The sequence below is a fragment of the Rattus norvegicus genome, chromosome 8 (genome assembly GCF_036323735.1).
Source record: "Rattus norvegicus strain BN/NHsdMcwi chromosome 8, GRCr8, whole genome shotgun sequence".
Classification (NCBI taxonomy): domain Eukaryota; kingdom Metazoa; phylum Chordata; class Mammalia; order Rodentia; family Muridae; genus Rattus; species Rattus norvegicus.
The window spans coordinates 76,780,162-76,806,886 of record NC_086026.1 but is presented as its reverse complement, the minus strand read 5'-3'; the positions used below and the strand labels follow the sequence as shown (position 1 = coordinate 76,806,886).

Below are 26,725 nucleotides of genomic sequence, written 5' to 3'. Positions count from 1 at the left end.
GAACCATTCATCTGACTCCTCCCCATGCAGGGGTTGGTGTGTTAGTCTGATGCTCCTTAAACTTAGGGCTGGAATGGAAATCCAGTCTGCAGCTGCAGGAAGGGCTTGTTCCCTCTGAGCATGGTCCCCCCTGGTGTTCCTGTGCGTCACCCTGACTGTAGGAACAGCTGGCCACCTGTTTTCCTGTCTCCTGAGGGTCGACCCTAGGAAGCAGAGGCTCCTCCTGTCCCCTGGATACTGATAAACAGGTTTCTTCCCATCTCCTGAGACAGAGGCTGTGGCAGAGAATGACCTAGCAAGCTGCACACAGGGAGGATGGATGGCCTACAGAAATGGCAGCTTTCCTCTCTCTGATGGTCTCATCCAGAAGGTTCTCGGCCTTCATTCAGGATCAAACTCAGCAGAGACTCTTCGAATGTCCTCCTTCAGACCTCCCCTTTGTGCACAATCCCTGCCCCATGACTAAGGTTCATTTTTCCCCAGGCTTTTATTTGTCTTCTTCCTCATCCTGCCTTACCTCATGAAGTCTGTCTTCGTGTCTTTTGTTGTCTCGATTCTCCAGCCACATGGCCAGCACCTTGCTGGCCTGTCGAGGGAGATTTAAACTACATGATTTTTTTTTTAAGTCTGCAAGCTTCAGGAATAATACAGCCTAAGGAAGGCTTAAGGGAAAATGACTGCCTCTCTCCTCTCTTCCTTGAGGAAGAAACTAGTCATGGTTTGTTTTCCCTCCAAGTTCCTTGACAGGTAACTTTTTACCTTGTGATGATTCCTAGTACTTAGGAGGCTGAGGCATGAGATTGTGGGTTTGAGGCCAGCCTGTACTGCGTAGGAAGACACTGTCTCAAATAACTGGGGAGAATCCCAGCCAGATCTGTCAACCGTGAGTGAATTCAGTATCTTTGGATATAGGTGACTTTATAACCCCCTTTTAACCTCTGAGGTTGCAGATCTCCATTCTTTAAATACAGCTAGATTTATATTTAAAAAAAAAAAAAGCCTAAGGAAACAGTCTGTAGATTGTGAAATATGACTTTATTTTTTGCTGTGTTTGTGTGTACATGTACCTGTGTATGTGCATGTGGAGGCCAGCGGTCAATGTTAGGTGTCACTCTCTGCCTCACATTGAACATGGGGCTCCCAGTCTCAGATGGACTGCTGACCACCCAGACCCACGCGCCCTCCTTGTCTCTGCTTCCCCAGTGTTGGGATTACAGCTGTGTGCCACTGCACCCTGCTTTTTACATGGGTGCTGGCATCTGACCTCAGTACCTCATAGCTACACAGCTGACTCCCTAGCCCTAACCTTTTTATATTAAAAAAATAAATTTATGTGCCTTTGATCATTAAAAAGCTGTAATAGTAATAGTCGTTATAAAAGTGGATAAACGTGATAGTAGCTAGAGAAAAGACTATTTGTGCTTACAGAGCCCAGATCCTGCTCATTTTGGTGACTTTTTTTATTATAAATTAGTTTATAATTTTTTGAGATTTGTCACAATTTATCTTTTTAAAACAACAGTATAAACTCACTATTAACCTTTTTATGTGTTTTCAACCTGTCAGTTCCTATGTGTACACACATGCTTTTTCGTACAGTGAACGCTTTCACGTTGTTTAGAGCATTTGTAGTTTGCCCAATCACAAACTAATATGTCTAGTTTATTTTTCCCTTATCTTTTAAACTAAATTTTTTTTCACAGCTACAAAAGTAAGAGACTAGGGAAAGAAGCCTCTTTCTCGAAGCTCTGGATCCTCTGAATTCACCAACTGTAAACACTTCCTAAATGGAAAATCTTCATGTAGAAGCAAGACCACAGCACTTAAACTTACTCACAGCAGCTGTGGTTGCCTGCACACCAGATCAAACCAGGCAACATTCTAACATGGGGTAGGATAGGTTCATGTCTCAAAAAATAAGGAGGGTGGGGGGGTGGAGGGCGGGACTCTGTGAGGGGGGACCAGAAGTGGGGTGCACGGGGATGTTTATAAAGAAATAAGGTAGAGGGAGAATAATAGAGGTTGATCTCTGCTCTCCAGATACTTGCCCACAAACATAAATACTCACACAGACACCACACATACACACACGTGTGCACACAGACACACACACAATCCCCCAACCCCACACTCCTACACACACAGACAGCAACATATTTAGTGAAGAATAGATTTAATGGAAAACTACTTTGGTGATGTGTGGAAATGAGTCCTAAGGATCATGTTTTCACAATTTAGGACATGCCCCGAACCTCACTCCAGTGACACGTTCCAGCCTGTCCCCTCAGAAGTGGGTCTCAAGGGCTGCCATGTAGGACAAGCCATTCAGCTCTCAGTAGGACACTTCAGATGCACCCACTGGGAACTGTACCCTCCCAGGTCACTAGAGCTAGGGGCTGCCCTGCCATCTCAGTCTTTCACTTCCCCTTACATGGAGGAAAACGGTACTTTCTAATGACACCCTAATAAAGCACTTTTCAACAAGCCACAAGCATCCATCCTACCAGTACTATTTTGGGATTCTCTCTTGAGTTTGAAAATGTTTCTCTTCTCATCCTCCCTAGCTGAGCTTAAATGGAAAGCAATATTTGATCACTTAGTGCAGCCAGTTGCATTTATATGTTGGCAATGCCGTTTCTTTGTCTAATTTGATACTCTGTGGCAAGCTTAGAAACCTGTTGAACTAATACAATGAGACTTTTTCCTCAGGTGGCGTTACTAACCCCATGGGTCCTGTTTTGGCTGTGCTTGCTCTAAGTTGCTCTTCAGCCGTGGCAGGAAGGAAGCGAGAATAGAGTCTTGAGCGAGCCCTGCCAGAGTCTGGACCTGTCATAGCCTGCAGAAGAGGGCTTGGGGTGGCTTTAGAGTCACATAGGCAGGCGTGGATTTAAGTCTTTTTCCTATGCGTTATTTGTAGCTTCCTTGAAGGGAGTCATCAATTCTTTTGGAGTCATCATTCATGAAACATGAAGATTTACTGCTTTCAGTGACACATGATATTTCTATATATTTATTGATACGATATAATAATCCAGTATATGTGTATAATGTACAATGATGATATCAGTGATTAGCATTTCTAATGGCTCAGTATTTATCATTTCTATGCAATTCAAGACTTATTTTTTCATTTTTTTAAAATTTTATGGTGTGTGTGTGTGTGTGTGTGTGTGTGTGTGTGTGTGTGTGTGTGTGTTTACATCTGAGTGTGGATGCCAGTAGAGTTATGTGTAGTTGTGAACTGCCTGACATGGATGCCAGAAGGCAAGCTCGGGTCTTTTGTACACATAGTAAGTACCCTCTCTAAATCACTGAACCATCGCCTCAGCCCCCTAAGACTTACTGTAGAACTCTAGCACTGAGGACAGTGTGATATTAGAGACAAAATAGACCATAGGTCGGTAGAACAGAATGGAATCCAGAAGCAGATCCCATCCTGTAGCCAGCAGTGTAATTACAAAAGCAGTTCTAATGGAGAAAACATGGAGTCTCAACAGACCCTGTTAAAACAGACTTCTGTTTGTCCCTAAACTCAAGCAAAATTCAACTTTTCTTTCCCACCTGGTAGAAACTAACTCGGACTGGAACTTGAGTTTCTAAATTGTCCATAACCCAGGACCTGCTAAGTCAGAGACTGCTCAGGAGAGTAGAATCTTTGCAGGAAAAAAAATGGGTTAACTTTATATAAATTCCGAATACAGAAATGCATGTGAAGCAGTACCAGGCACTCTAATGTAATCCTATTGGTGTTAGTAAGAAATATAAAATAAAATATAGGTATTTCTTTCCTTTAAAGATTTATTTATTATATATATTATACTGTAGCTGTCCAGACACACCAGAAGAGGGCATCAGATTCCATTACAGATGGTTGTGAGCCACCATGTGGTTGCTGGGAATTGAACTCAGGACCTCTGGAAGAGCAGTCAGTGCTCTCAACCACTGAGCCATCTCTCCAGCTCTAGGTATTTCAAAGAATAGAACTTGGGAAAACTTCTCAGGCCTAATAGCTTTTTCACCCTTTACTGGAAAATAGAGATTTTAAGTCCTAGGTACATTTTACTATCTGTAGTATAATCAAAATATAGCAAGGCTGCCCAGACCAGCCTGACTGAATAACCATTCCTTGAAGACAGCTAGAGAAGAGTCCTGAGATGATGTCAGTGTGGTCATTTTGCTGTCTGCGTCTTCACGGTCTCATGAGTGTATCAAAAGAGAGTCTTAATTTCTTAAGGGAACCGTTAGAGCCTTTAAGAAATCAGACGAATGATCAGAGGAATGGTAGGGAGTCAGCCTTTCCTCATCTCTGGCTGTGTTTTCTTTGGGTTCTGTAGAGAGAGTTTGCTGGGGAGGCCTTGTGGGGATCACAGTCTGAGGAGTTGCTCGATCTGTGCTGGAGGTGGTGAACAGTCGTTGACGGGAATGGCGGACATGCATGCACGTGTGACACCCAAGCCCATGCCCTCTCTGTTCCTCCATAGAGCTGTGACAGAGAGCATCAATCAGCTCATCATGCTGTGCACTCAGCAGGCCCCCGGGCAGAAGGAGTGTGACAATGCCCTTCGTGAGCTCGAGGTGAGTGCCCTGGAAAGCTGTGCAGATGGGGAACTCTGCCTGTGGCCAGGTCTCCCCCAGTATGGTGGACGACTTGCCTCTTCTGTCTATGCTTCTGTCTCTCCTAGGTGGAAGGAGCTAGAGAAAATGGCATTCCGTAGTACTTTCACCAGGATTTCTCCTTTTCCTATGAGACCAACATGTCTTTTGTTTATTAAAGGATTTTTTTTTTCAATTCAAACAGGACATAGTGTTGAGTCTAGGCTGCCAATGAAGAGGCTTTGCCTACAAACTACTAAAGAGATTATTCTTGGATAACCAATAACCAGGAGAGAAACAGAGGGTGGGGCTGGAGAGATAACCCAGTTGGTAAAATAACTTGCATCAAACCAGGAACACCTGAGTTCTAGCCCCAGCCCACACATACATAAGTTTCTCACAGTGGTGGAGGAAGTTGAGACAGGCAGATCCACGAGGCTTCCTTGGCAGACACCCTAGCCTACTTGGGGAGCTCCAGGCCAGTGAGAGACCTTGTCTCACAAAACAAAGTTGTTGGCACCTGGGGAATGGCACCTGAAGTTGACCTCTGGCTACCACACACGTATGCACACATCTTCACACAAGCAAACACACACAATTATTTCCACCTACATTTTATTCTTCCACATGTAAGGGACACACTGGAGGAAGTCAAGGGGAGTAATTGTCTCTTCCTAACTTAGAAGCCTCCTGTTGGCATTTGTGGGTGCCTTTTGACTTGCATTTATGGTGTGTGTTTATATCTGAAATTATGCATGTTTCTCAGAAAGTCTGCAGGCTAAGAAAGCCATTGTTGTCTATTCATATGTAAAGCAGTCCTTACCTACCCGAATCCGATCAGATGGGCCCAATGTATCTCAGTAGACATAGATTGTACCTATCATTCTTCCAGTTGTCTTCATGGCTAGCATGGATCTAAATTGGTGGGAATACCCATGGCAGCTTCTAAATGCTTGATCAAGGCCATGATGGTAGTGATAGGCAGAGTTGAAATGAAAGGGGGTCCAGTAGGGCAGAACTGAAGCATTTGAACATTATTAGGAATGGTTCTTACATGGTGCTCTGGTATGCTTTCTGTTGCTGTGATAATCCAAAAGCAAGTTGGGGGAAGAAGAAGCTAATTTGGCTTACAGTAGCCTTACCGTTTGTCACTGAGGGAAGCCCCGGCAAGAATCCAAGGCAGGAACTCGAAGCAGAAACCACTGAAGAACGCTGCATACTGGCTTCCTTCCATGTTCTTGTTCTGCTCTTCTCTCTGGGACAGCTCAGCCCTGCCTGTATGCTAGGCCTTCCTACATAAATTAGCAGTCAAGAAAATGCCCCGGTGACTTGCTCACAGCCCCGTCTCATGGAGGCAGTTCTTCAGATGGGGTTCTTTCTCTCCTCGTGTATTGGGTTGACAACCGAAATCAGCCATCACACATGGGCCGCTCCCTGCCTTAGCATGTTCATTAGTTCATTCACCTTTTCCATATGTGTGACACATATGTAGTTGGTCTAAATAAGATTTGTTAGCCTGGGTGCCCTGAGCTTTAAAGGCTTCTCGGGATTACTGATACTGAAAACGTTTTGGTTACCCAAGAAAAGACTTTCAGTGAAATAAGCTCCTGCCTTGTACAGCGCTCTTCCTGTGTCTTTGAATGGATTCCTACCAGCAGCTCCCAGTACCCCACGTGCACCCTTTGGAACTTAGCTCTGTTGTCATTTTCTTGACTATGTCTCCAAGAGGCTGCTGACTGTGCGGTCTCTTGATGATGAGCACATTCAAGGATCCATCCCCAGGCTGTCAGCCACAGGAAGAACTCCTCATGGGTAGTGACCCAAGGTCATGGAGAAAGCTAGTGATGATTTTTACTGATTTGGAAAGACAGAAAAACTGACCTCCACCCACTTCCTGAATGGGTGCTACCTAAACAAGAATAGACATTTTCTATACTTCTCATATCAATAACAAATGAACCACCCCAGTGGGCCACCTTTAAAGGTTACCTTCTTCCATGCATTTCCATTCGAAGACCCCAGAATTGAAATATTGAAAGTCTTTCTTAACCAGAACGAGTGTGCTTTTGGACTGTAAGCTCTTCAGGGTTACCTGAATTGCGTTAGCCAACAATGAATGTATTACTTTGCATTAACTTCAATCTTTTTTCTGAAAGTCCTCCCGTAGACTGGAGTAGTAGCACACGCCTTTAATCCTAGCATTTGGGAGGCAGAGACCAGGCCAGCTTGGTCTACAAAGTGAGTTCCTGTACAGTCTTGGCTTTTTTATACAGAGAAACTTGATGTTCAAATATTTTTTTAAAAATCCCTCCTGTACATACCAGACTTCTCCCAAACTGATCTGATACCCCTGGCAACAGTAACCTGAGGCCCCCACCTGCCACCACTGTTTTTGCTGACCAGGAATCTGAAGTCTTGACACCCTGGTCTGAGTTCCTCCTATGACTCTAAATGATTGATCCATTATGGCCATAGTCCTAGTCCAGCAATAGGTGGCAATGGTTGTACGTGGCAGAGGATTTTCTTCTGTGCCTCTGGCTCACTTGCTAAAGCTGTGCTCTCCTCTGTAGACTGTCAAGGGGATGTTGGAAAACCCTAATGAGCCAGTGAGCGACCTCTCTTACTTTGACTGCATTGAGAGTGTAATGGAGAACTCCAAGGTAAGCCAGCCTGTTTAGTTTTACTCTCCTCTCTGCTGAGACAACATACCTAACAAAGCAGCCTAAAGAAAGAAGGCTTCCTTCTGGCTTAAATTTGATGGTTCAGCCTGATGGCAAGATTATGAGACAGACGTCTGTCTGTCTTAGTTTGGGATTTACTGCTGTGAACAGACACCATGACCAAGGCAACTTTTATAAGGACAACATTTAGTTTGGTGTTGGCTTACAGGTTCAGAGGTTCGATCCATTAGCATCAAGGCAAGAACATGGCAGCATCCAGGCAGGCATGGTGCAGGAGGAGCTGAGAGTTCTATGTCTTCATCTGAAGGCTGCTAGTGGAAGACTGACTCCTAGGCAGCTAGGACAAGGGTATTAAAGTTTACACCCACAGGGCCGCACCTACTCCAACAAGGCCACACCTCCCAACAGTGCCACTCCCTGGGCCAAGCATGTACAGACCATCACAGTCTAATTACACTGCATCTACAGTCAGGAAGCAGAGAGAGATGAACACGTGTGTTCAGCTCAATTTCACTTTTTACAAGGTTTAGGACCCCAGCCTTATAGATAGTGCCATCCACATCGGGTTGTCCCTCCTTAATTAACCCAGTCTGGAGACACCCCCCTCACAGACATGCCCAGAGCCTTATTTTCTCCACAAGTATAGATCCCATCAAGTTGACAGTTGATATTAACTGTCAACTGTCTGTGCCAAAACACAGCTTTCAACACTGCTCCTCAGTGGGAGAACAAATGAGAAAGTGCATCAGCCTCACCCCTGGGTGGCCCAATATGGTGAAACCTCGTCATGGAGCATGCTCAAGTGTCCTCCACATCCAGGGTCTCGCAGAACCATGTGGAAAGTTATATAAATACCAGTTGCCAGACCCCACTCCCAGGGTTTGAAGTCTGTGTGTTTCCGAGGGGTTCCCAGTCCTGTCTTTGTGGTCTAGGAACCCTTCTTTGAGAACTACTGCTTATATCATCGAAGATGGGCCTCTCCGTGAGTCCAGCCTGTGTTACTGGAGGCTGCACTGCTGTTGAGAGTCCTTCTTGCCCCTCGTTTGTATTTTGTGCTATCTAGTCATAGCATACATTTTTGGAGGGGAGTAAATATTAGGAATTTTGGGTGTTCGGGAAGAGAACTATTTTAAACTACAGTGGCTTAAGGCCTTCCTCAATAAGAGCTGACTCCTGGCTGTTTAACTGGGTGAAGATGGTGATTAAGAAGAAGCAGTAATAAGAGCAGTGCCAGGGAGCAATAACGGAGGAGGATGCCCAAGAAAGGGCTAGTGATGTACCGGAGAGAGAATTGACAGTGGAACTCTTGCTTTCCATGTATGCTGGGTTCCATCACTTTAGACTTGGAGAACCATCTGTATTGGTGATGTCATGGGGGCTCAGTTTGTGTTTGGCTAAGACAAGAATTTCCTCTATTCATCAACTTTCATGGAATAAAGGCTGTCTAAATGGAGGGTGCATATGACTTAAATACTAAAATTCAGTAATTTTTTTTTTTGACGCAGGGCTTCATGTAGCTCAGGCTAGCCTTGAACATGCTATAGTCAAGCGTTACCCAGACTTCCCTGATCTCACCACCTTTAATGCTGGAATTGCAGGTGTGCACCACCACAACTAGGCCACTGAACTCAAGGCTTCATATAAGCTAGGCTAGCATTCTCCCAACTGAGCTCCAGTTCCAGCCTAGGAAGGGTCTCTTCTTAAAGGAGTTAGGGATGAGGGTAAAATCCTGTGCTTATAAACACTTCCTAGCTACTTTGCTCTGCACATCTTTATGTAAACTTGATTATTTTATATATAAAAAATTATAGTAATTTAATTTGTTTCCTCTTCAAATTGGCTTTTTGTCTCAGGAAGAACTCTCTATCACAGAGACTTGACAATGTCATCTCTCGCAAGGGTGAATGAAAATTTTCTACTCTATAACCTGTGGCCTGGGATGCACAAACTCTCCTTGTGGCACAGGCCAAAGCCCAGAGAGGCCCGGGCACCAGATTTGGAGTAGATGTCCTGCTCTGCCTATGTGACCTTCAGTGTGATCTTTGGAGGACAGTTGAGTTCCCTAGGTTGCACACTGGCTGTGACGATCCTTATCAAGGCTTATTTGGAGGCCAGAAACGGAATGTGCTAGTGCTTCCCAAAACTTGGTAAATTAATCATGCAAGGAATAGTGTGCCTTCTACTTTCTGCTTAGAATGTCAAGTCCGGCTCCTGAATGTGAGTTTGTGCTCTTAGAAGTAAAGAGTTCTCAGATTGGGCCATGTGCCCATGAGAGGCTTTGTGTCGATGATCTGTGTGCATTGACTGAACCCCCAGGAGATTCTGATAACCTCTGGGTGCAAGGTTTGTCCTCCCCTTGTGCATTTGTCTTCATCAGAGAGAGGTGGTGTCATTCTCTCGAATCTCTCTTGGGGACAGTAAAGGCAAAGATGACAAATGGTTTAAATTAAGTCACTGTAACTATTAAAGCAGCGAGGTAACCTCCTGCAGCCCTGGGTCAGAGTGAAAGCTCAATGAATGGTTGCTGTTTTGCAGGTTCTGGGCGAGTCAATGGCAGGGATTTCACAGAATGCCAAAACTGGAGACCTCCCTGCCTTCGGAGAATGCGTGGGGATTGCATCCAAGGCTCTCTGTGGGCTGACAGAGGCAGCAGCCCAGGTAAGAACCCTGGACATACTTCCTTTCCACTTTGTGCCCTAAGACGTAGTACATACCCCCAAGGGAGACCTGCTTCAGCTCCTCCAAGCACTGAGCTAGGAACCATGGGGAAGCTGATGGCTTCTGGGTGGGAGGGGCACATAGGCAGGATACCAGCCAGTGCTTCCAGGTGCGTGCCGGGAGGACAGTGAGACCGACAAATACTGCGGGACCTGGCATCCAGAGGTCAGAAGCAGCTTTTAAAGCCAGTGCCCTAGATAAATCGTTCCATGGAGAAGAATAAACACCGAGTAATCAGAAGGTCCTCGGTCTTTAGAATTGCACATACGCCACATTCTTTAGGGTAAAAGGAAGGAAAAGAAGAAACCCTGTCATACAGAGCTATGATATGTGTACCATCTTCCTTTGGCTGACGCGTTCCTTTCCCGTCATGTTGGGACCGTATAACAAAAACTTCAAAGGTGGCATCATTTAGCTGGGAAGTTTTATCATTGAGGGTTAAGCCTGAACTTGGGAGATCTCACTTGCTCAAAGACAAGCATCCCTAGTTGAAAGAGACGATTCTTAACCTTGAGCATGCCCCTCAAACCACATGAGCTCATCCTGTTAGTTATTTCCATGTGCATCCAAAGGGAACTCAAGTAGCCTTTTCTGCAACAGTCCTGTTAGAGGACAAATGCTAGCTCTTCTTTCCTCCCTCCTTCCCTCCTTCCTTTCTTCCCTCCTTCCTTCCTTTCTTCATTTCTTTTTCCCCCATTTTCTGAGTCTCCCATTCTTCTTACTTGATTGACTAAGTCAAGGTTCCAACTGCTATTGAAAATAATGACCTGGACAAGGACCCTCTGGGCTAGGAGACCTTTGGGCAACAAAGGCCCTAGGCTGAGCTGACTCTGAAGCTCCCTATGTCAGTCGGCACTGGCTTTCTCCTGCCTCTTCTAACTCCAAGCCACAGCCTGCTTCACATTGAAGGCAGGCACCCTCATGGTCATGTGATAGCTGCCAGCAGCTGTACAAGCTGCACCCATCCATGCCCATGCCCCACAGAAGAGCGTCTCAGAGGCCTTCTCTTAAGAACAAGGAGGCTTTGTTCCCTGATGCCTGCAGCAAACTCCTGACGGTATGTCAAGCTGGTATAGGCCTGTCTGTCACCATGTCTTCATTGGTGAGAGGGATGAGCTAGCTTTGAGTGGCTGGCCCTAAAGAGCACCTGAGCTTTCCAATGGTCTGCCAGTACACTGCAGACCATTGTCTCCCATGGCTCACGGAGCAGCCTGAAATGTGATTTTTTTTTTGCCCTTCCTTTTCTAGGCTGCGTACCTGGTTGGCATCTCTGATCCAAACAGCCAGGCAGGCCACCAAGGCCTAGTGGACCCCATCCAGTTTGCCAGGGCCAACCAGGCGATCCAGATGGCATGCCAGAACTTGGTGGACCCTGGCAGCAGCCCATCACAGGTAACCAGGGAAGGACGCGGAGCATGTGATCCCTTAGGCTGGGCGATGGGAGACTGGAAAATGAGCAGAGAATCCTATGCTTCCAGGGCTTGCATACCCAGATGACTGCAGCTGTGCAGATAATAAGTGTCCTCATTTCGTGAAATGCCCTGACCAAAGCAACCTGGGGGAGAATGGGTTATTTATCTTATAATTCCAGGTTTCAGTCCATTGTTGAGGGGAAATTGAGGCAGGAACTTCAAACAGCTAGTTATGTCATACCCACACTCAAGAGCAAAGAGAGAACGTGTATACCTCTGGTTGGCTTGCTTCCTCTGCTCTTACCCAGTTCGGCACACAGGAAGCGGTTCCTCCTACTTTCAGGCACCCATTAAGGTCATCAAGACAGTTCCCCACTGGCATGCCTGTTGAGACTCCCCTTCCCCCGATGGTTCTAGGCTATGTCAGGTTGACAATTGAACTCGCCATCACCGTGACCAGGGAAGTATTAGCAATGTGGTAAAGGCAGGAATATACTTACATATAGGTTCTGAGAGGCAACAGAGTGACACAAAGCAACAGAATTCCTGAGGAATCTCTCAGCTGTTTATCGACAGCTTGTTCTGTGCTCAGCACTAAGGCAGCATGAGTGAGACCTGACCTTTTCCCCTTTGGTTCTTACTCCATTGGGAGTTTGATCGGTTTGTGTTGATTAGATGGAGTATTGTTCTAGTTGCCGTTGCTATGACAAAGCGCTCTAAACAAAAACAACTTCGGGGAAGAAAGGCTTCCATTTCCAGGTTACGTCAGTCATAGAGGGAATGTCAGGGCAGGAAAGCAAGCAGACACCATGGAGGAATGCACTTGACTGGCTGGCTCATGGTCTTAAGCTCAACTTGCTTTCTCATATAGCCCAGCATACCTGCTTAGGGATGTGCCACCCACAGGTTGGCTGGGCCCTCACACACCCTTTATCAATCAAGACAATCTCTCAAAGACATGGCCACAGGCCAGTCTGGTTGAGGAAGTTCTTCAGTTGAGATTCCCTTTTCCCAGGTGACTTCAGATTGTGTCGAGTTAACAATGAAAACCCACCAGGACATGGATATATTAGGAGAAGTGTGACAAGTTTTCTCAGGTCACTTCAGAGGGGATGGCACTGTCAAGCCTCAGAGTCGAGGTCAGAATTCACAACACAGAAAGGAGCCTGAGAGACATTTGAGGAGCAGGTGGTGTGTCACATTCCTTGGTACTTCTGGTGTCGTGAGGACTTGGTTACATAGGAAAGCAGTATGTACTGGAAAGAAAGAGAAGTGCCTACTGTGGGGTACCAGAGGTAGCCTTGAGAGTGGCTTGCCTACTGTGAACTTAGGGCAGCGTTCTCAAGGCAGCACATAGATCTAAGAATACGGTACCAAGGCTTTTTGGACCTGCCACAGCCCAGAGTGTATACTCAGATGTTCTTGAGCCTGTCTAGCCTCTGAGTTGAGAATGGGCAGTTGATAGATGGTCCACAGACTGCTAGTCACCACCTACAGCTCCCCCTAGGGGTAGGAGGGAGTGGTGCATCTAGCCACTTATTTACCTATCCAAACCTGTTCCAAGGAGTTAGCCACTAGCAAAATGTAACTATTAGTCACTAGTAAAATAGCTAGTCCAGATAGCAATGGCCTGTGCGTGTCTTATGTATGCTGAATTTCAAAGACTTGACAAGAACCTAAGCTTGCAGTATCATAGTGCTATTTGTAAATTGGTTATGATGAACTATTTTGGATATACTGAGTTAGACTATATTACATAAGTTAATTTCTCTTGTTTCTCTATTCATCTTAAGGGCCTACTGGAAACCTTTAAATCAGGTGTCTTAGACCTTGGCCTAGAGCCTGGGCCTGGGGCCTGGGCCTTGGACTCTGGGGGTTCCAAGGACTAGCTGACCATTACCCTTTGAGAGTGGGGCCCAGTACCTCCTTCCCCTTTCTATTTTCATTCCTCTTGCTTCATGTTTCTTGTCCTTTCCTTCCTCAGGGTGACTTTTAGGCACAGCAGAGCTAGACAAACAAGACCGCCCAGATTCTGGACATGTGGGTTGGAGAGAAATGCAGGCCTCTCTGCACTGACATGTGTGGTCCCCACCCCTAACCTAGCTCCATGCTTTGTAGGTTCTGTCAGCTGCTACCATTGTTGCCAAGCACACCTCAGCCTTATGCAATGCCTGCCGCATCGCCTCGTCTAAGACAGCCAACCCTGTGGCCAAGAGGCACTTTGTCCAGTCAGCCAAGGAGGTGGCCAACAGCACCGCCAACCTGGTCAAGACCATCAAGGTAGGTCACTGTGCTGCGGGTCTTGTCCGTCCCTGTACAGAGCTGAGAGGGGAGTGCGGCTAAAGCTCTATCTGCCGAGATGTATGATTGGAAAGGTGTAGCTCCCTTAAGTCATGGGTAGGGAGGAGTTGCTCCCACTTACTTAATCAGGGAATATTCACTAGGAAAGCCCAACCAACTACACCTCCACTAACCTCCACGGTGGTAAGTAGGGAGCCAATCCCAGTTCTGCAGCTAGGAGTTTAGGGCCTAAAATTGGGCTGGAAGGAGAGGTTAGTGTCCTTTCCTAGTGCCGCGTGTGTGGGTATAGCCTTGTTTACTTGGTGTGGTTCTGAGAGGTCGGGTGGGGGCTTGTGCCACTGTTGCTGGAGGCTTGACCAAGAGAGAATATGGAGGAGAAAGGAAACGGGAAATTACAAAACAACTTCATTTTTTAAAAATCACTTTGGAGCTGGAGAGATGGCCCAGTGGGTACAGTGCTCACTGTGCAAATGTGAAGACCTGAGTTCAAATCTCTACAACCCTTGTAAAAGCCTGACACATTAGTGACATCTATATTCGCAGTGCTCGGACAGCAAAAGTGGGACGGAGAGGCAGGGGACTTCCTTGGAAGCTCGTAGGCCAGCTAGCCTAGTTGGTGTACATACTGGTGAAAGAGGTGCTGTCTGAAGAAACAACTTAGAAGGGGAGGACCCACACCTAGAATTGTCCTCTCCCCTCCAAGTGTGTACTGTGGTGTATTCATACCTACACTGACACACACTAGCGTACATGCACGTGCATAAGCACATAAATCTCCCCTATGATATCCATGCTGTTTATGAATGTTTAACTCTTTTTTTCTTGGAGCATCAGCTTCATTTATGATAGAACATTCTTCCTAAAGAAAAATCATCATTGTGTTCAAGACCTTGGATAGAGGAGGCGTCATGGGGAGATCAGCTCCCCTGCATTAAGGAAACTGAGTTGGTCAGACAGCGGTCTTTGTAGGTGGGTGCTCTAAGCTAGGGCTGCTCACAGATCAGGCAGCCAGCCTTGTGGGAAAACAGCCAAAACCTGGACAGCAGACTAGAGGAACACACCCCAGTGTCGTCTCTGCCTCCTCCCTCACCCCACAACCTTCAGAGGAGCCGGGAGGCAAGATACCAGTCCTCTGTAAACCTGTTGGTGCCAAGAGGAAAGGGACTGTTTGTTTACAGTTTTGTGTGGTGGTAGAGAATCAAAAAAGTGGCTTTATGCATGCTGAAGTAAATGAAATGGGGACACAACCACTCCCGGGTGTGGTTGAGGGGAAGGGTTTTATTGTAGCTATGAGGGGAGATACGTCTAGAAGCTTCTGGAGGAGTCCAGACTAAATTGAGACAGAAGGGGGGAGAAGGCAAGCTGACCTAGAGAGGAGCTGAGGACCAAGAGAACCAAGAGAACCAAGAGAACCAAGAGAACCAAGAGAACCAAGAGAACCAAGAGAACCAAGAGAAGGTGTGGCCAAGTCGAGAGGGATGTATGAGAGAGAAAAGCTTGGAGGACGAGAAGCAAGCCCCTGGAGGCAGAGAGGGTTACATGGGGGGTATGGTGAGAAGAGCTAAGAGGTGCCACAAATACTGAGTGAGCCTGGAGGCCTATGTGTGCCTTGGTATGCTAATGGGCACCACAGTCAGTCATTTGTCCCTGGTTTCTTTGGGACCTGACACTAGGTGCTTACTTTCCCACTGAGCAACATCCCTAGCCTGACTTCAGTGAAAGGGATTCCAGCTTTACTGCAACTTGACTTTTTTCTTTTTCTGCAAAAACTTCTGTACAGTCTCCACGCAGAAGTCAGTCAGAGTAAGCCTTGCAGAGAGCAGAGGAAAGAGCATCCATCCGGCCTGCAGCAGCTGGAAGCTGGCTGGTGAAAGCAAGGCCAGTTAGCCCAGTCAGCAGTTCCTTAGCTGTTTCAACAGAGAGTCATTTTGAAAGCAAACAAAAGGCCTCTGTGCTTGAAGGATACAAGAAACTAGATGGAGAATGAATAAACAAATTAAATCCAGTGCCCTGGTGCCCCAGGACCCTCATGGCAGCACGACTCCCTCGCCATCGTAGTGTATGATATTAGCAAGTAACAAGCTTCCGTTTTTAAGTGTATATTTTATGCTTTGTGTATGCTGCTCAATTTCATGCACACGGCTATGCTGTATTTATCGTGCCCATTTTACTGATGGGAAACTGAGACACAAAAGTTAAGTAACTGCCTAGGTAAACCAGCCAATAAATGATAGATGAGAATTCAAGCCCAAGTCCCAGAGCCCCTGTCCTCAGTTCCGGCATGCTCTTGGGCTCCTTGGAACAGAAGGGATGAGCTCATCCCTCCTGTCTGGGGAAAAAGCCCTGGCTGTGTTTACAGAGCATGACTGTAAGTCTGGGGGTTGAGGGTGGAAAGGACAGTGTAGCTAAAAGCTGTGATGTCATTGTTGCCTGCTCCATAATTAACTTTTCTCAGTTAAAAGTCAGTCACTTTCTGATGGTTATAAAACAGTGCAGGGGAGGGGAGACCTTAGAAACTCCTGCTGCCCCTCTCCTGCAGCCCCTCTCCTGCTCCTGCAGCTTCTCTCTCCAGTAGCCTCTCTGTCCTGCTGCCCCTCTGTCCTGCTGCCTCTCTCTCCTGCAACCTCTCCCTCTCCTGCTCATGCAGCTTCTCTCTCCTGCAGCCTCTGTCCTGCAGCCCCTCTCTCCTGCAACCTCTCTGTCCTGCAGCCTCTCTCCTGCAGCCCCTCTCTCCTGCAACCTCTCTGTCCTGCAGCCTATGTCTCTTGTAGCCTCTGTCCTGCAGCCTCTCTCCTGCTGCCCTCTCTCCTGCAGCCTCTCCTGCTCCTGCAGCCTCTCCTGCTCTTGCAGCCCCTCTCTCCTGCAACCTCTCTGTCCTGCAGCTTCTCTCCTGCAGCCCCTCTCTCCTGCAACCTCTCTGTCCTGCAGCCTCTGTCTCTTGTAGCCTCTGTCCTGCAGCCTCTCTCCTGCTGCCCTCTCTGTCCTACAGCCTCTCTCCTGCTGCCCCTCTCTCCTGCAGCCTCTTCTCCTTTTACTTCTCTGTACCGCTGCCTCTTCACTTTTAAATTCTGATCTGTCTGTTAAGATCTTAAGATCGAATCTTCTTTCACATTCTCCTCACAGTGTCAATCCCTCTGCAAATCCCTGCAGCAAATGCGCTCATGCGAGTGTCTAAAGGGTAGGCCTGAGAAAAGCGTCAGCGGAGAGCTGGGTGGTTGTAACATGGAGCACATAAAGCCTGTGTCTCCCGTGAGCATCTCCGCAAGCCAGCATCGCTGTGGGGGACAGAGACGAACCTTTTACCGCAGCTTGTCAAAGGGTGCCCAGAGTTTTCGGTCTGCAGTGTGGCAAGGTTTGTCAGTCCCTGAGCTCTGCCTTTCAGTCACTAATAAGAAAATGGCAGAGGTTGCATCCTTGGTGCCCCCTGCTCTGTACTGGATGGATCTCCTATCGAAGGAATGGATAAGTATCCTGTGTATCAGAAAAACAAGTGCTTCCTTAATAGTTCAGTACCGCAGCTGTATCCTTCGCCATACTTGCTCCTTAGTGCGTTTGCCTTGCACCATGAGGCTGTGGCCCAGCTGCTGCACCCTCCAGTCCTGAAGAAGGGAGAAAACAGGATGCCCAGCAAGGATGCATTTCAGACTCTCCTTCCAGGAAGGGCTGGCGGAGTTCAAGGACACTGGCTGAATGTCTCCCCCAGGTCCACACAACGCCTGCCCTCTTGCCTATTTTCTCTCCCTCCATTCTGCTCATTACCTAGCCTTGAATCAGATGTGTGGAATGGAATGTTATTTTAAATGTGCAGCCACTCAGGTTTGAGTGCCAAGTGGAAATTATGCAACCCCAGCTTTTGTTTTGCTGAGAAGTTGAAGTTTGGCCTTGTCGTTCACCGCAGAGCGAGTGCTCAGATTTTTGCAATTAGGCACTTCCAGTGAGCGCTGCAGCACCCGATCCAGCTCCCTCTGATTGAATTTGACTTGGCCGTGAGTATGTTTTCTTGGTCATCCGTAGGTTTGGACCAGTAAAGTAGAGTTCTTCAGACGGGGGTGGGGAACATTCTGGACTATCTCAGGCCTTGCTGCCTTTGATGGCATCTAGGATTTGTAAGAAAGAAGAGAATTGGAGTCTCAAGTGATGGTTTGACATGACAGCAAGTAGCAGGGTGACCTGAGTAAAGTGTGTGGCTTTCCAGGTGCCAGTTTTATTGTGAGAACGAAGCAGTATTCAGTGATCTTTAACCCCTTAAGTCCATGGATGTTTTCCCTAGGTGCCTGTGAGACTAGACCAAAGACACACGAGAATCGGGTTTGGGGGTAGGGGGGTGTCTAGAATGCTCTTGTCCCCATGAGTTTGAATGTGCAACCAAGTGAACTTAACCCTTCGGTGGATGGCTGAAGAGACTTTCTGTGATATGAGACAGACACAAGGAAGCATTTGCATTTACTCAGCATTTCACTGTGGGGCCTACTTGAGTGTCCATTTTACTTGGGTTGCCTCAGTTGTATCTAGTGGAGGCAAACTTTGGAAGTGAAATAATAACTTTTTACAGATCATCCTTTCTAATGCCAAATGCATCCTTTTGGGGAAATAGCTTCTCCCTTTTGAAAGCCAAAGCAGGTGGGTAATATATAAGTTTTTGTTGTAGCTCCCATGAATAGCAATGGACTCTATGAGATGTGCTTTTTAGGATCCGTGCTGAGCAAAAGGAGCTAGTACCATGTCTTGAGCCTTGAGACTTACATCAGGGACATAGCCATCTTTTCAGTTTGTGTAAGTTCAAATGAAGGTTGGTGACATAGGCAGATATTTTCCATCCTGGCAGAGAAGGAGGTAGGAAAAGAGCGGGCCTGTGTTGGAAAGATGACAGGAAGAAAGGAAGCCATGTCATTTTAGCACCCAGGCAGTGTGACCTGTGGAGCTGGGGCCCAAGCACCTCAGACTCCAGAGTTCACTATGGCCGGACCCTGCTTCATTCATTTTTCTGTGCTGGGACCATCTGTATCAGCCACCTTGCAGGTGACACCCACCATACCTCCCACCGGTGTCCCCAGCTTCCTCTGAGGCTTGCTCGGTAGCACCCAACCTCGAGGAGGAGGCTGTGATGTTAGCAGCACAGTGAGGTCAGCGCTCTGAGGTGATCCTTTTCCTGCGTGACCAGGGCCAGCAATGTAAATTCAACATTTATGAGTACCAGAGGGCAGTTAGAGGTGGGACCATTGCATATGAACAAGAAGTAGCAGGCAAGGTTAAGGTCTCCAGTGGGTCTAGAGAAAAGGCTGAATCCAAGTGGTTAGAGTAGGGTCAGAGTGTGTTGGGTGAGGGAAGGTTGGTAGCCAAAGTAAGCCAGGCACCATAATTACTGAGGATGGTAAGTAAGCAGGCCCATGGGAATTCCTCTGAAAATATTAGCATTGTGGCTATGTAATTATTATCCCAAGCTGCCAAGACCTGGCTGGAATGCCGGTGTTATTCAGAAGTGCCCTTCAGACCTGCTTTGCCTGCCTCCTCTAGCTTCACTGAGGAGCAGACCGCTCCCACCTCAGACCCAGCTGGTCAGGTAACGCCAGTGCCTCTGAGCAACCCGTCTGAGTAGGCTTTTATGTATTGCTCATAAGGATTAAATTAAAAGTTTAATTGGTCATTTAAAAAGGAAATTTGCATTCCTCTGCTAGCATAGCTGCTTTCGCCTTGCCTCCCTCTGCTAGGAGACAGTGCACCTGCCATGCTTCACAGGCTGTTTTCATTCCTGAAAAGGCAGGGTCACTGTCGGAGAGCCTCGCTTGACGTGTATCCCAGGCCACATCCTAGATGCTAACCAGGCTGGCCATCAGTCAGCCACATGACTGATCACTGGGTCCTCTTGGTGTTGTCATTAATTAAACAAAGAGGAAGAAGCATAAAATGTATGAAGGAAATACACATCATGTGGAGAACGCCATGCATTGTCCCCAGCTAGACATATCAAACACACCCCTCCAGAGTGTTACCCGGCTTCTAACACCTCAGTCAGTGTAACTTCTTTTTGTATTTCATGAGCGAAATTGTGCAATAGGTACCTTTATGTGTGACCTCCTTAACTAGATAGACCAATGTGTGCGTGCGTGTGTGTGTGAATGTGTTATGAGTGTGTGTGTTATGAGTGTGTGTTATGAGTGTGTGTTATGAGTGTGAGTGTGTTATGAGTGTGAGTGTGTGTGTGAATGTGTTATGAGTGTGTGTTATGAGTGTGAGTGTGTTATGAGTGTGAGTGTGTGTGTGAATGTGTTATGAGTGTGTGTTATGAGTGTGTTATAAGTGTGAGTGTGTTATGAGTGTGAGTGTGTTATGAGTGTGAGTGTGTGTGTGAATGTGTTATGAGTGTGTGTTATGAGTGTGAGTGTGTTATGAGTGTGTGTGAATGTGTTATGAGTGTGTGTTATGAGTGTGTGTTATGAGTGTGTGTATGTGAATGTGTTATGTGTGTGTTATGAGTGTGTGTGTGTTATGAGTGAGAGTGTGTATGTGAATGTGTTATGAGTGTGTGTGTTATGAGTGTGTGTTATGAGTGTGAGTGTGTTATGAGTGTGAGTGTGTGTTATGAGTGTGTTATGAGTGTGTGTTATGAGTGTGTGTGTTATGAGTGTGTGTGTTATGAGTGTGAGTGTGTTATGAGTGTGTGTTATGAGTGTGTGTATGTGAATGTGTTATGTGTGTGTTATGAGTGTGTGTGTTATGAGTGTGAGTGTGTATGTGAATGTGTTATGAGTGTGTGTGTTATAAGTGTGTGTTATGAGTGTGAGTGTGTTATGAGTGTGAGTGTGTGTGTGTGAATGTGTTATGAGTGTGTGTGTGTGTGTGTGAATGTGTTATGAGTGTGTGTGTGTGTGTGTGTGTGTTATGAGTTGGCTTAGCTGAGTTGCCCATTTGGTTGGGCAGGTCTTGTCTATTTGTTCCCATTGGATTCTGTTGGATTCATTCTAAGATGGCGGTGGTTTGGGGATACCTTTAGATGGAGAACTTAGGTAGGTGGGAAGTGCGTGATTGGAGATTGCGCTCAGGGGTGGATTCTAGTTTTAATCCCCAGAAACAAAAAAAGGGAAGGGAGAAAGGAGGGAAGGAAGACCAGTTGGTCAGAAGCGTCACACTGTCTTTGCACATGGGTGGGAATGGACTTACTCCATTTGGAAATAGAATATCCCGTCTCAGAAGTGGGAGAGAAAGCGGTCCAGCAGCCAGTTGTGACACCATGGCTGGAGGGAGTGAAGAGCGAGTCAGCTGACAGCAGAGCGGCTGTCCCGTGAGCTGTACGTCTAGATTATTCCTTAGGAATTATACCTGGGCCTCTCTGGATGGCAGCAGGGATCTCTCCAGTTGCTTCTTACTTGTTGGTGAGCAGTATTCCCAAGGAACTATCTTCCTTTGCTGGAGGTGACTGCAGTAGCTTACAAGTGATATGCCTTCCTCAGTGGGCTGGATCTCCATTTCCTTCCCATTAGGCCCTGGATGGGGATTTCTCTGAAGACAACCGCAATAAGTGTCGAATTGCTACCACGCCGTTGATCGAGGCTGTGGAGAACCTGACAGCATTTGCATCAAACCCCGAGTTTGCCAGCATTCCTGCACAGATCAGCTCTGAGGTAGGGAGTCTGTGGCAATTAAAACTCAAGAGTCATTGGCTAATTCTGTATGAGATAGGTTGAGCGTGGATAAACTCCAAAAGGCCTTTGTCAGTGCCCAATGGACTATGTTACTGTAGCATGCAAAGAATTTCACAGTACTAAGTACTATCATGCTCTGTTGCTATGGATGGTACTTGGTACACAGTCCCTATATTCAGTGAATGTCTATCTTTTAAGAAATAATAACTTGATAGTGAGAATAATCTTTGTGCCTGGGATTGGGACTGATTCTTTTGTGAAGTCTGTCATATTCAAAAATTCTATTTAAGAGAAAGTTTATTTATTATAAACTAGGGAGTAAGCCTGGGTCCCTGTTTCCCCTGGACTTGTTTTGCTAGCTAGCTTCCCTCCCACAGGTTAGTTAGAAGTACCAGCTTAAAGAATAAGACTTTCTAGGACCCAGCTTACCCATCTCTGTACTAACCCTTCACTTCTCTGTTGATCATCTCAGGGCTCCCAGGCACAGGAACCAATCTTGGTCTCAGCCAAGACCATGCTGGAGAGCTCATCGTACCTCATCCGCACCGCACGCTCTCTGGCCATCAACCCCAAGGATCCACCCACCTGGTCTGTGTTGGCTGGGCACTCTCACACTGTGTCTGACTCCATTAAGAGTCTCATCACGTCTATCAGGTCAGTCCCTCATCTAGAGAGAGTTCCCAGCCTGCATCTGAATAGAGGAGGAGGGAACTTCCCACTTTGTTGATCATTGTTGTGACAGCTAATCTCGGTCATCGACTTGACATAAGGTGGAGTCACCCAAGTGTGTCTGTGGGGCGTTTTTATTGATGATTGACGTGAGAGAGCCCAGCCCGTGCAGCTGTGCCATCCCTGGGTAGATGGGTCTGGACTGTATAGAAAGGTAGCTGAGCAATCCAGTGAGCGGCATTATTCCTTGGTCTCTGCTTCAGTTCCTGCCTCCACGTTCCTGTATTGAGTTTCCGTTCTGACTTCCCTTCATGATGGACTGTGACCTGTAAGATAGAGTCAATTCTTTCCTTCCCAGGTTGTTTTTGTGATTATTGAAGTAACAGTAAAGCAAACTAAGAAACTGTTTATCTCTTTGAGACCCATGACAGTACTGGCTACAATAACAGCACCTATTATAAACCAGATATTATTCTAAATATTTAACCTACATTACCTTGTAGGTAGGTATTGTCATAGTTTCCATTTTCCTTCTATGAAGTTTCAGGCAGAAGCACTCAGGTCATGTTCTCATGGTCAGACAAAGGCTCCAGTCCCAGTCCTTCAGATCATTTTAGCCTGATAATAAGATGAAAGGAATTTTCTGCAGTTCACACTAACTCCAAGTATCCTGACCTTGGTACTACCCGGAGGCTGAGAAAATGATACTTCACAAGGTGGCCAAAATGAATATCCTACAACAAATGTAGTGTGTTTCCTAAGTTACGGTATTCTGCTTCTTAATTGTTTCTGAAGTTCAAAGCCATAATTAAACTCCTTCTTAATGCATTACAAAAAAAAAGCCCTCTGAATACTTTAGCTCTTACTGTAGGCCATGAGCTATGACTAGTATACGCTAGTATCGTGTTGGCACTATAAGTGGTACCGCACTCTCGTTTTCAGTGGCTGGAGAGGTGGCTCAATGGAGATGCTTGCCGCAGAAGCATGAGGGCCTAAGCTTGAATACCTAGCTCCATATAAAAAGCCAGTGATAGGTGTGTCCTCATGGTCCTGGAGCTGTGAGAGACAAAAAAGTGAGGATTGCTGGGGCTTGCTGATTGCCACACTAGCCCCAGGTTCAGAGACAGACCCTATCTTAAGGGACCAACACAGTCACTGGTGAAGTAGGACTCGACTTCCTCTTATGGTCTCCATGTGCTGATAGTTGCATGCATCTGTACACAAACAGACACACACACATGCACATGCGCACACGCACATACACACACACACCTTGTTTTTAACTTTAAAATGGAGGCAAGCACCCAAGCGCAAATCGTTTCCTTTGCAATTGCCTATTAGCCTGAAAGGAAAGGCTTCCTGCTAGAAATAGAGCTATGTCAAGTACAAGTGTTAAGTAAGGAATGCATAGTCCTGGGCCCATTTTGCTGAGCAAGCCTCAGAGATGTGCTGCTCAGTGAAGGTGATCACGTAGAAAGGGGACAGAGGCTCCTGGCCCCACCGTACGGGAGCATGGTGTGACTTACGTAAGCTTCATGGGGTTTTGTTTGGTTTGTTCTGTCCCTTTTAGGGACAAAGCCCCAGGGCAGAGGGAATGTGACTACTCCATTGATGGCATCAACCGGTGCATCAGGGACATCGAGCAGGCCTCCCTGGCGGCAGTGAGCCAGAGCCTGGCCACGAGGGATGACATCTCTGTGGAGGTAGGCTGGGGCTCTGTTGGAAACTCCAGAGGAAATGGGACTTAAATGTCTAATGCTGGAGGGTGATAATGGACAGCTCTCCCGTGCGGAACAGAGAGGGAGGCCGTAGGGTGGATGGGAGTGTGTAGGACAAGTGCTGAGAAGGTGGTGTGGAGAAAGACCTCACTGCTAAAGGAGTGTTCACAGGCAGCTGAAGTCCGCAGGAAAATGGTCCGTGTTGGCAATTCTGTCCTGAGATGGATGCTGTGTGTGTTCAGTTGTGCACATTGGTAGAGGAGGCCTGGGCATGCAGGGTGTGAGTGCTTCTCGCTGACCAGGCTTTCTCTTGCACTTTTTGAGCAAGTTAGCATTAAACTCTAATGGATTTGATCCATCTAGAGGGAAAGAGTTGTGCCCTAAGTTATTCTGTATCTTGTATGTGTGTGTTGGGGGCGCTTAGCATCTTAGCATTTGGGTCACTGTATATTTAATTTTTTTTTAATTTTATTTTTAATAATTTTTAAATTTCATTTTTAAATGCTTTAACCTTTCTTTTAGTCCACCACCTACCAGAGGTAGTGGAAAAGAAAGGTTATTAGGATATGGGGAAAGTAGACCTATTTAAAAATTGTTTTTTATAATAAATCTCATCTATGTGGCCAAAAAAACCCCAATAGTTTACAGGGTTTAACAGTGACAGCTCAATTACTTGTAAACACTTTACAAATATACCAACCGTCTAGTTTAATGGTGTCAAGATAACAAGTCAACAGCATTGACACAACCTAACAGGCCAGCCAGGCCTCAGCCCGACCAACACAAGTCAACAAAAACAATGAAGACCACTGGCGATGTCAAGAGACATCCTCAGCCATGTCTCTCTCAGCAAAGATCAACAAAGATGTGAGACTAAGACATGCTGTAAAGCTAGCTATGTAAACAATTCCCTCGTCACTGTGTTAAGTCTTATTTATACCCCCTCTAGCATCACATAGCCCTACATCTCAGTGCGTGTCTTATCTCAGCACATGAGTTTCTCTCAGCAAAACTCCGCATGAGTCTGAATTAGCTGACATTGTTTCTGCCAACCTGCCCAAGTCCACAAAACCGGCAAAATCTACCAAAAACATCATCAAAAGTTTTTTGGTACATTTTTCTCTATAGAGTCATGACAGACAAAGCCCAACAACATAATATAAGGCAGACCTATACGTGTGTGTCGCTAGTGACAAATTCTTTCTCACAGTCTTTTTACATGTTTACTTTAACAAAACATCTTTTCACCTAAGTCTGCTTTAAGAGAACACTCTTTTACCCCAACAAAACACCCTCCAATACAACTGACTTTAAATAAAAAGTAAGCTTTTACTTCAGACCACTTTATCTTGCGTGTGTGTGTGTGTGTGTGTGTGTGTGTGTGTGTGTGTGTGTGTGTGTGTGTTATACACATATGTGCACCTGTGTGGGGTGTGTACACCCATGCACTCTTCTGGAGCTCACCCTTAGCTACGCTGTCTGGCCAGTGAGTCCTCAGGACCACCCGTCTCCAGCCCGTACCCCACTCCCTGCACTGGTGTAGATGCTCCAGTCCCCATGCCTGAATAGCACACATTTTCCCCCCGAGCATCTCTCTCCATCCTCACTTTATCTGTTCTTGCTCTTGCTGCTTGCTACCCATCAAAATTTGCAATCCTTACTTAACCCATACTTACCTCTCCAGGAGGACAATGCCCAACAGTCAGGCATTTAGTTTGCACGAAAGATAACGAGCTCTATCTCTATTCTTCAAACTGTGGACCTAGAACTTAAGCATTGCTCGTTTTAATTAATAGAGCTGTCTATCTGTCCTACTTTGGCTTCACACAGACATATAGACACACACACACACACACACACACACACACACACACACACACGTACTTGTACATGTACACATAAAATTCCAGGAAGTGAGAAGCAGAACTGAGCACTGTAACCATGTAGAAAGATAGCATTACTACTTTAAGCCTGTTCTTAAAGTTGAACATACATACAGTAAGCACACAGGAAGTGTGTGTGTTGACAACTTGTCAGCAGACCACACCTTACACAGCCCCCAGCTCAGGGAGCTAGGAAGAAGCCAGGTTTGGTAGCTTCACACATTTTTAATCCTCACAGCAGCGGCAGGGACAGCTTGATCTCTGTGAGGATAGCTAGGGAAACTTAGTGAGACACAGCCTGCCACTCCAGAAGTGTCCCCCTCTCACCACCCCTTCTAAACCGCATGCTCTGCCTTAGCTCCCCTAATAGGAAGAAAATGTACCCCCTTTATACCCAAGATCCTTCATTATACAATATTGAATTTAACAAACCATCTACCAAAAACACCAAAGGGATTTTCTGTCATTCATACCCATAATCACACTAATTGTGTGAAGATGATAATTAGCTAAGTAAGGCCTTTGCACTTAGGGAAGCCGCTCTCTGCCTGCCCCATCTCTCTAGTTCTGTTATTGTTGTTTTGTTTTGTTTTCAAGCTTGCCTGTTAAGCTTTTTCTCTCCCAGAGTGAACTCTGCCTGACGCCTTTATGTTCAAGTGCATAATTGTTCTATGGCAGAGTAACAGATGCAGAAAGAATATTGTCACTCTTCAGATGACACATATATGATACCCATGCTTTGATCTGTTAGCCCTGAACCTGTCCAGTACAGTTCCTAAGATGATTTTGAGAAAAGGAGGGGATTTTTCCTGCTTCCAGTTCATCTCCAGCCTCAAGTTCCCCCATCCCACACCTGCCCCTTCCCAGCACAGTCTGTCTCTTAACAGCCTAAACTCATTTATTTGGAGCAGAGAGTTTAAACCATCAGACCCGATAAGAAATACCTCAAGGGTATCATTTCCAGTATTTGCCTGCAAGTCACCAAGGACAATGAGCAGAGTCTGGCTAAGCTCTGCTTGTAGCCCATCTGGTTCCTTCATGGTGTGCCATCAGTGAGGCCTTCGGAGACCTGATCTCATTTTTACATCACCCTTTCCCCCTCCTCTTTAA

At 46.3% G+C, this 26,725-nt stretch overlaps 1 protein-coding gene across 12 annotated transcripts in view; it reads left to right on the top strand.

Annotated features, from left to right (window-relative positions):
• The window catches only part of Tln2 (talin 2), a 421,250-nt gene that overhangs the window by 326,475 nt on the left and 68,050 nt on the right, over positions 1 to 26,725 (top strand). For 10 of the 12 annotated variants that reach the window (NM_001419941.1, XM_063265537.1, XM_017596083.2 and 7 more), the window contains 8 exons: positions 4,482 to 4,575; positions 7,164 to 7,253; positions 9,810 to 9,932; positions 11,241 to 11,384; positions 13,523 to 13,684; positions 21,184 to 21,324; positions 21,818 to 21,999; positions 23,585 to 23,717. In NM_001419941.1, coding sequence (NP_001406870.1) covers positions 4,482 to 4,575; positions 7,164 to 7,253; positions 9,810 to 9,932; positions 11,241 to 11,384; positions 13,523 to 13,684; positions 21,184 to 21,324; positions 21,818 to 21,999; positions 23,585 to 23,717 — 1,069 coding nt within the window. Of the gene's footprint in view, positions 1 to 4,481; positions 4,576 to 7,163; positions 7,254 to 9,809; positions 9,933 to 11,240; positions 11,385 to 13,522; positions 13,685 to 17,327; positions 17,692 to 21,183; positions 21,325 to 21,817; positions 22,000 to 23,584; positions 23,718 to 26,725 lie in introns of those variants that run through there. The other 2 variants (XM_063265538.1, XM_063265539.1) reach the window with 2 other exon arrangements.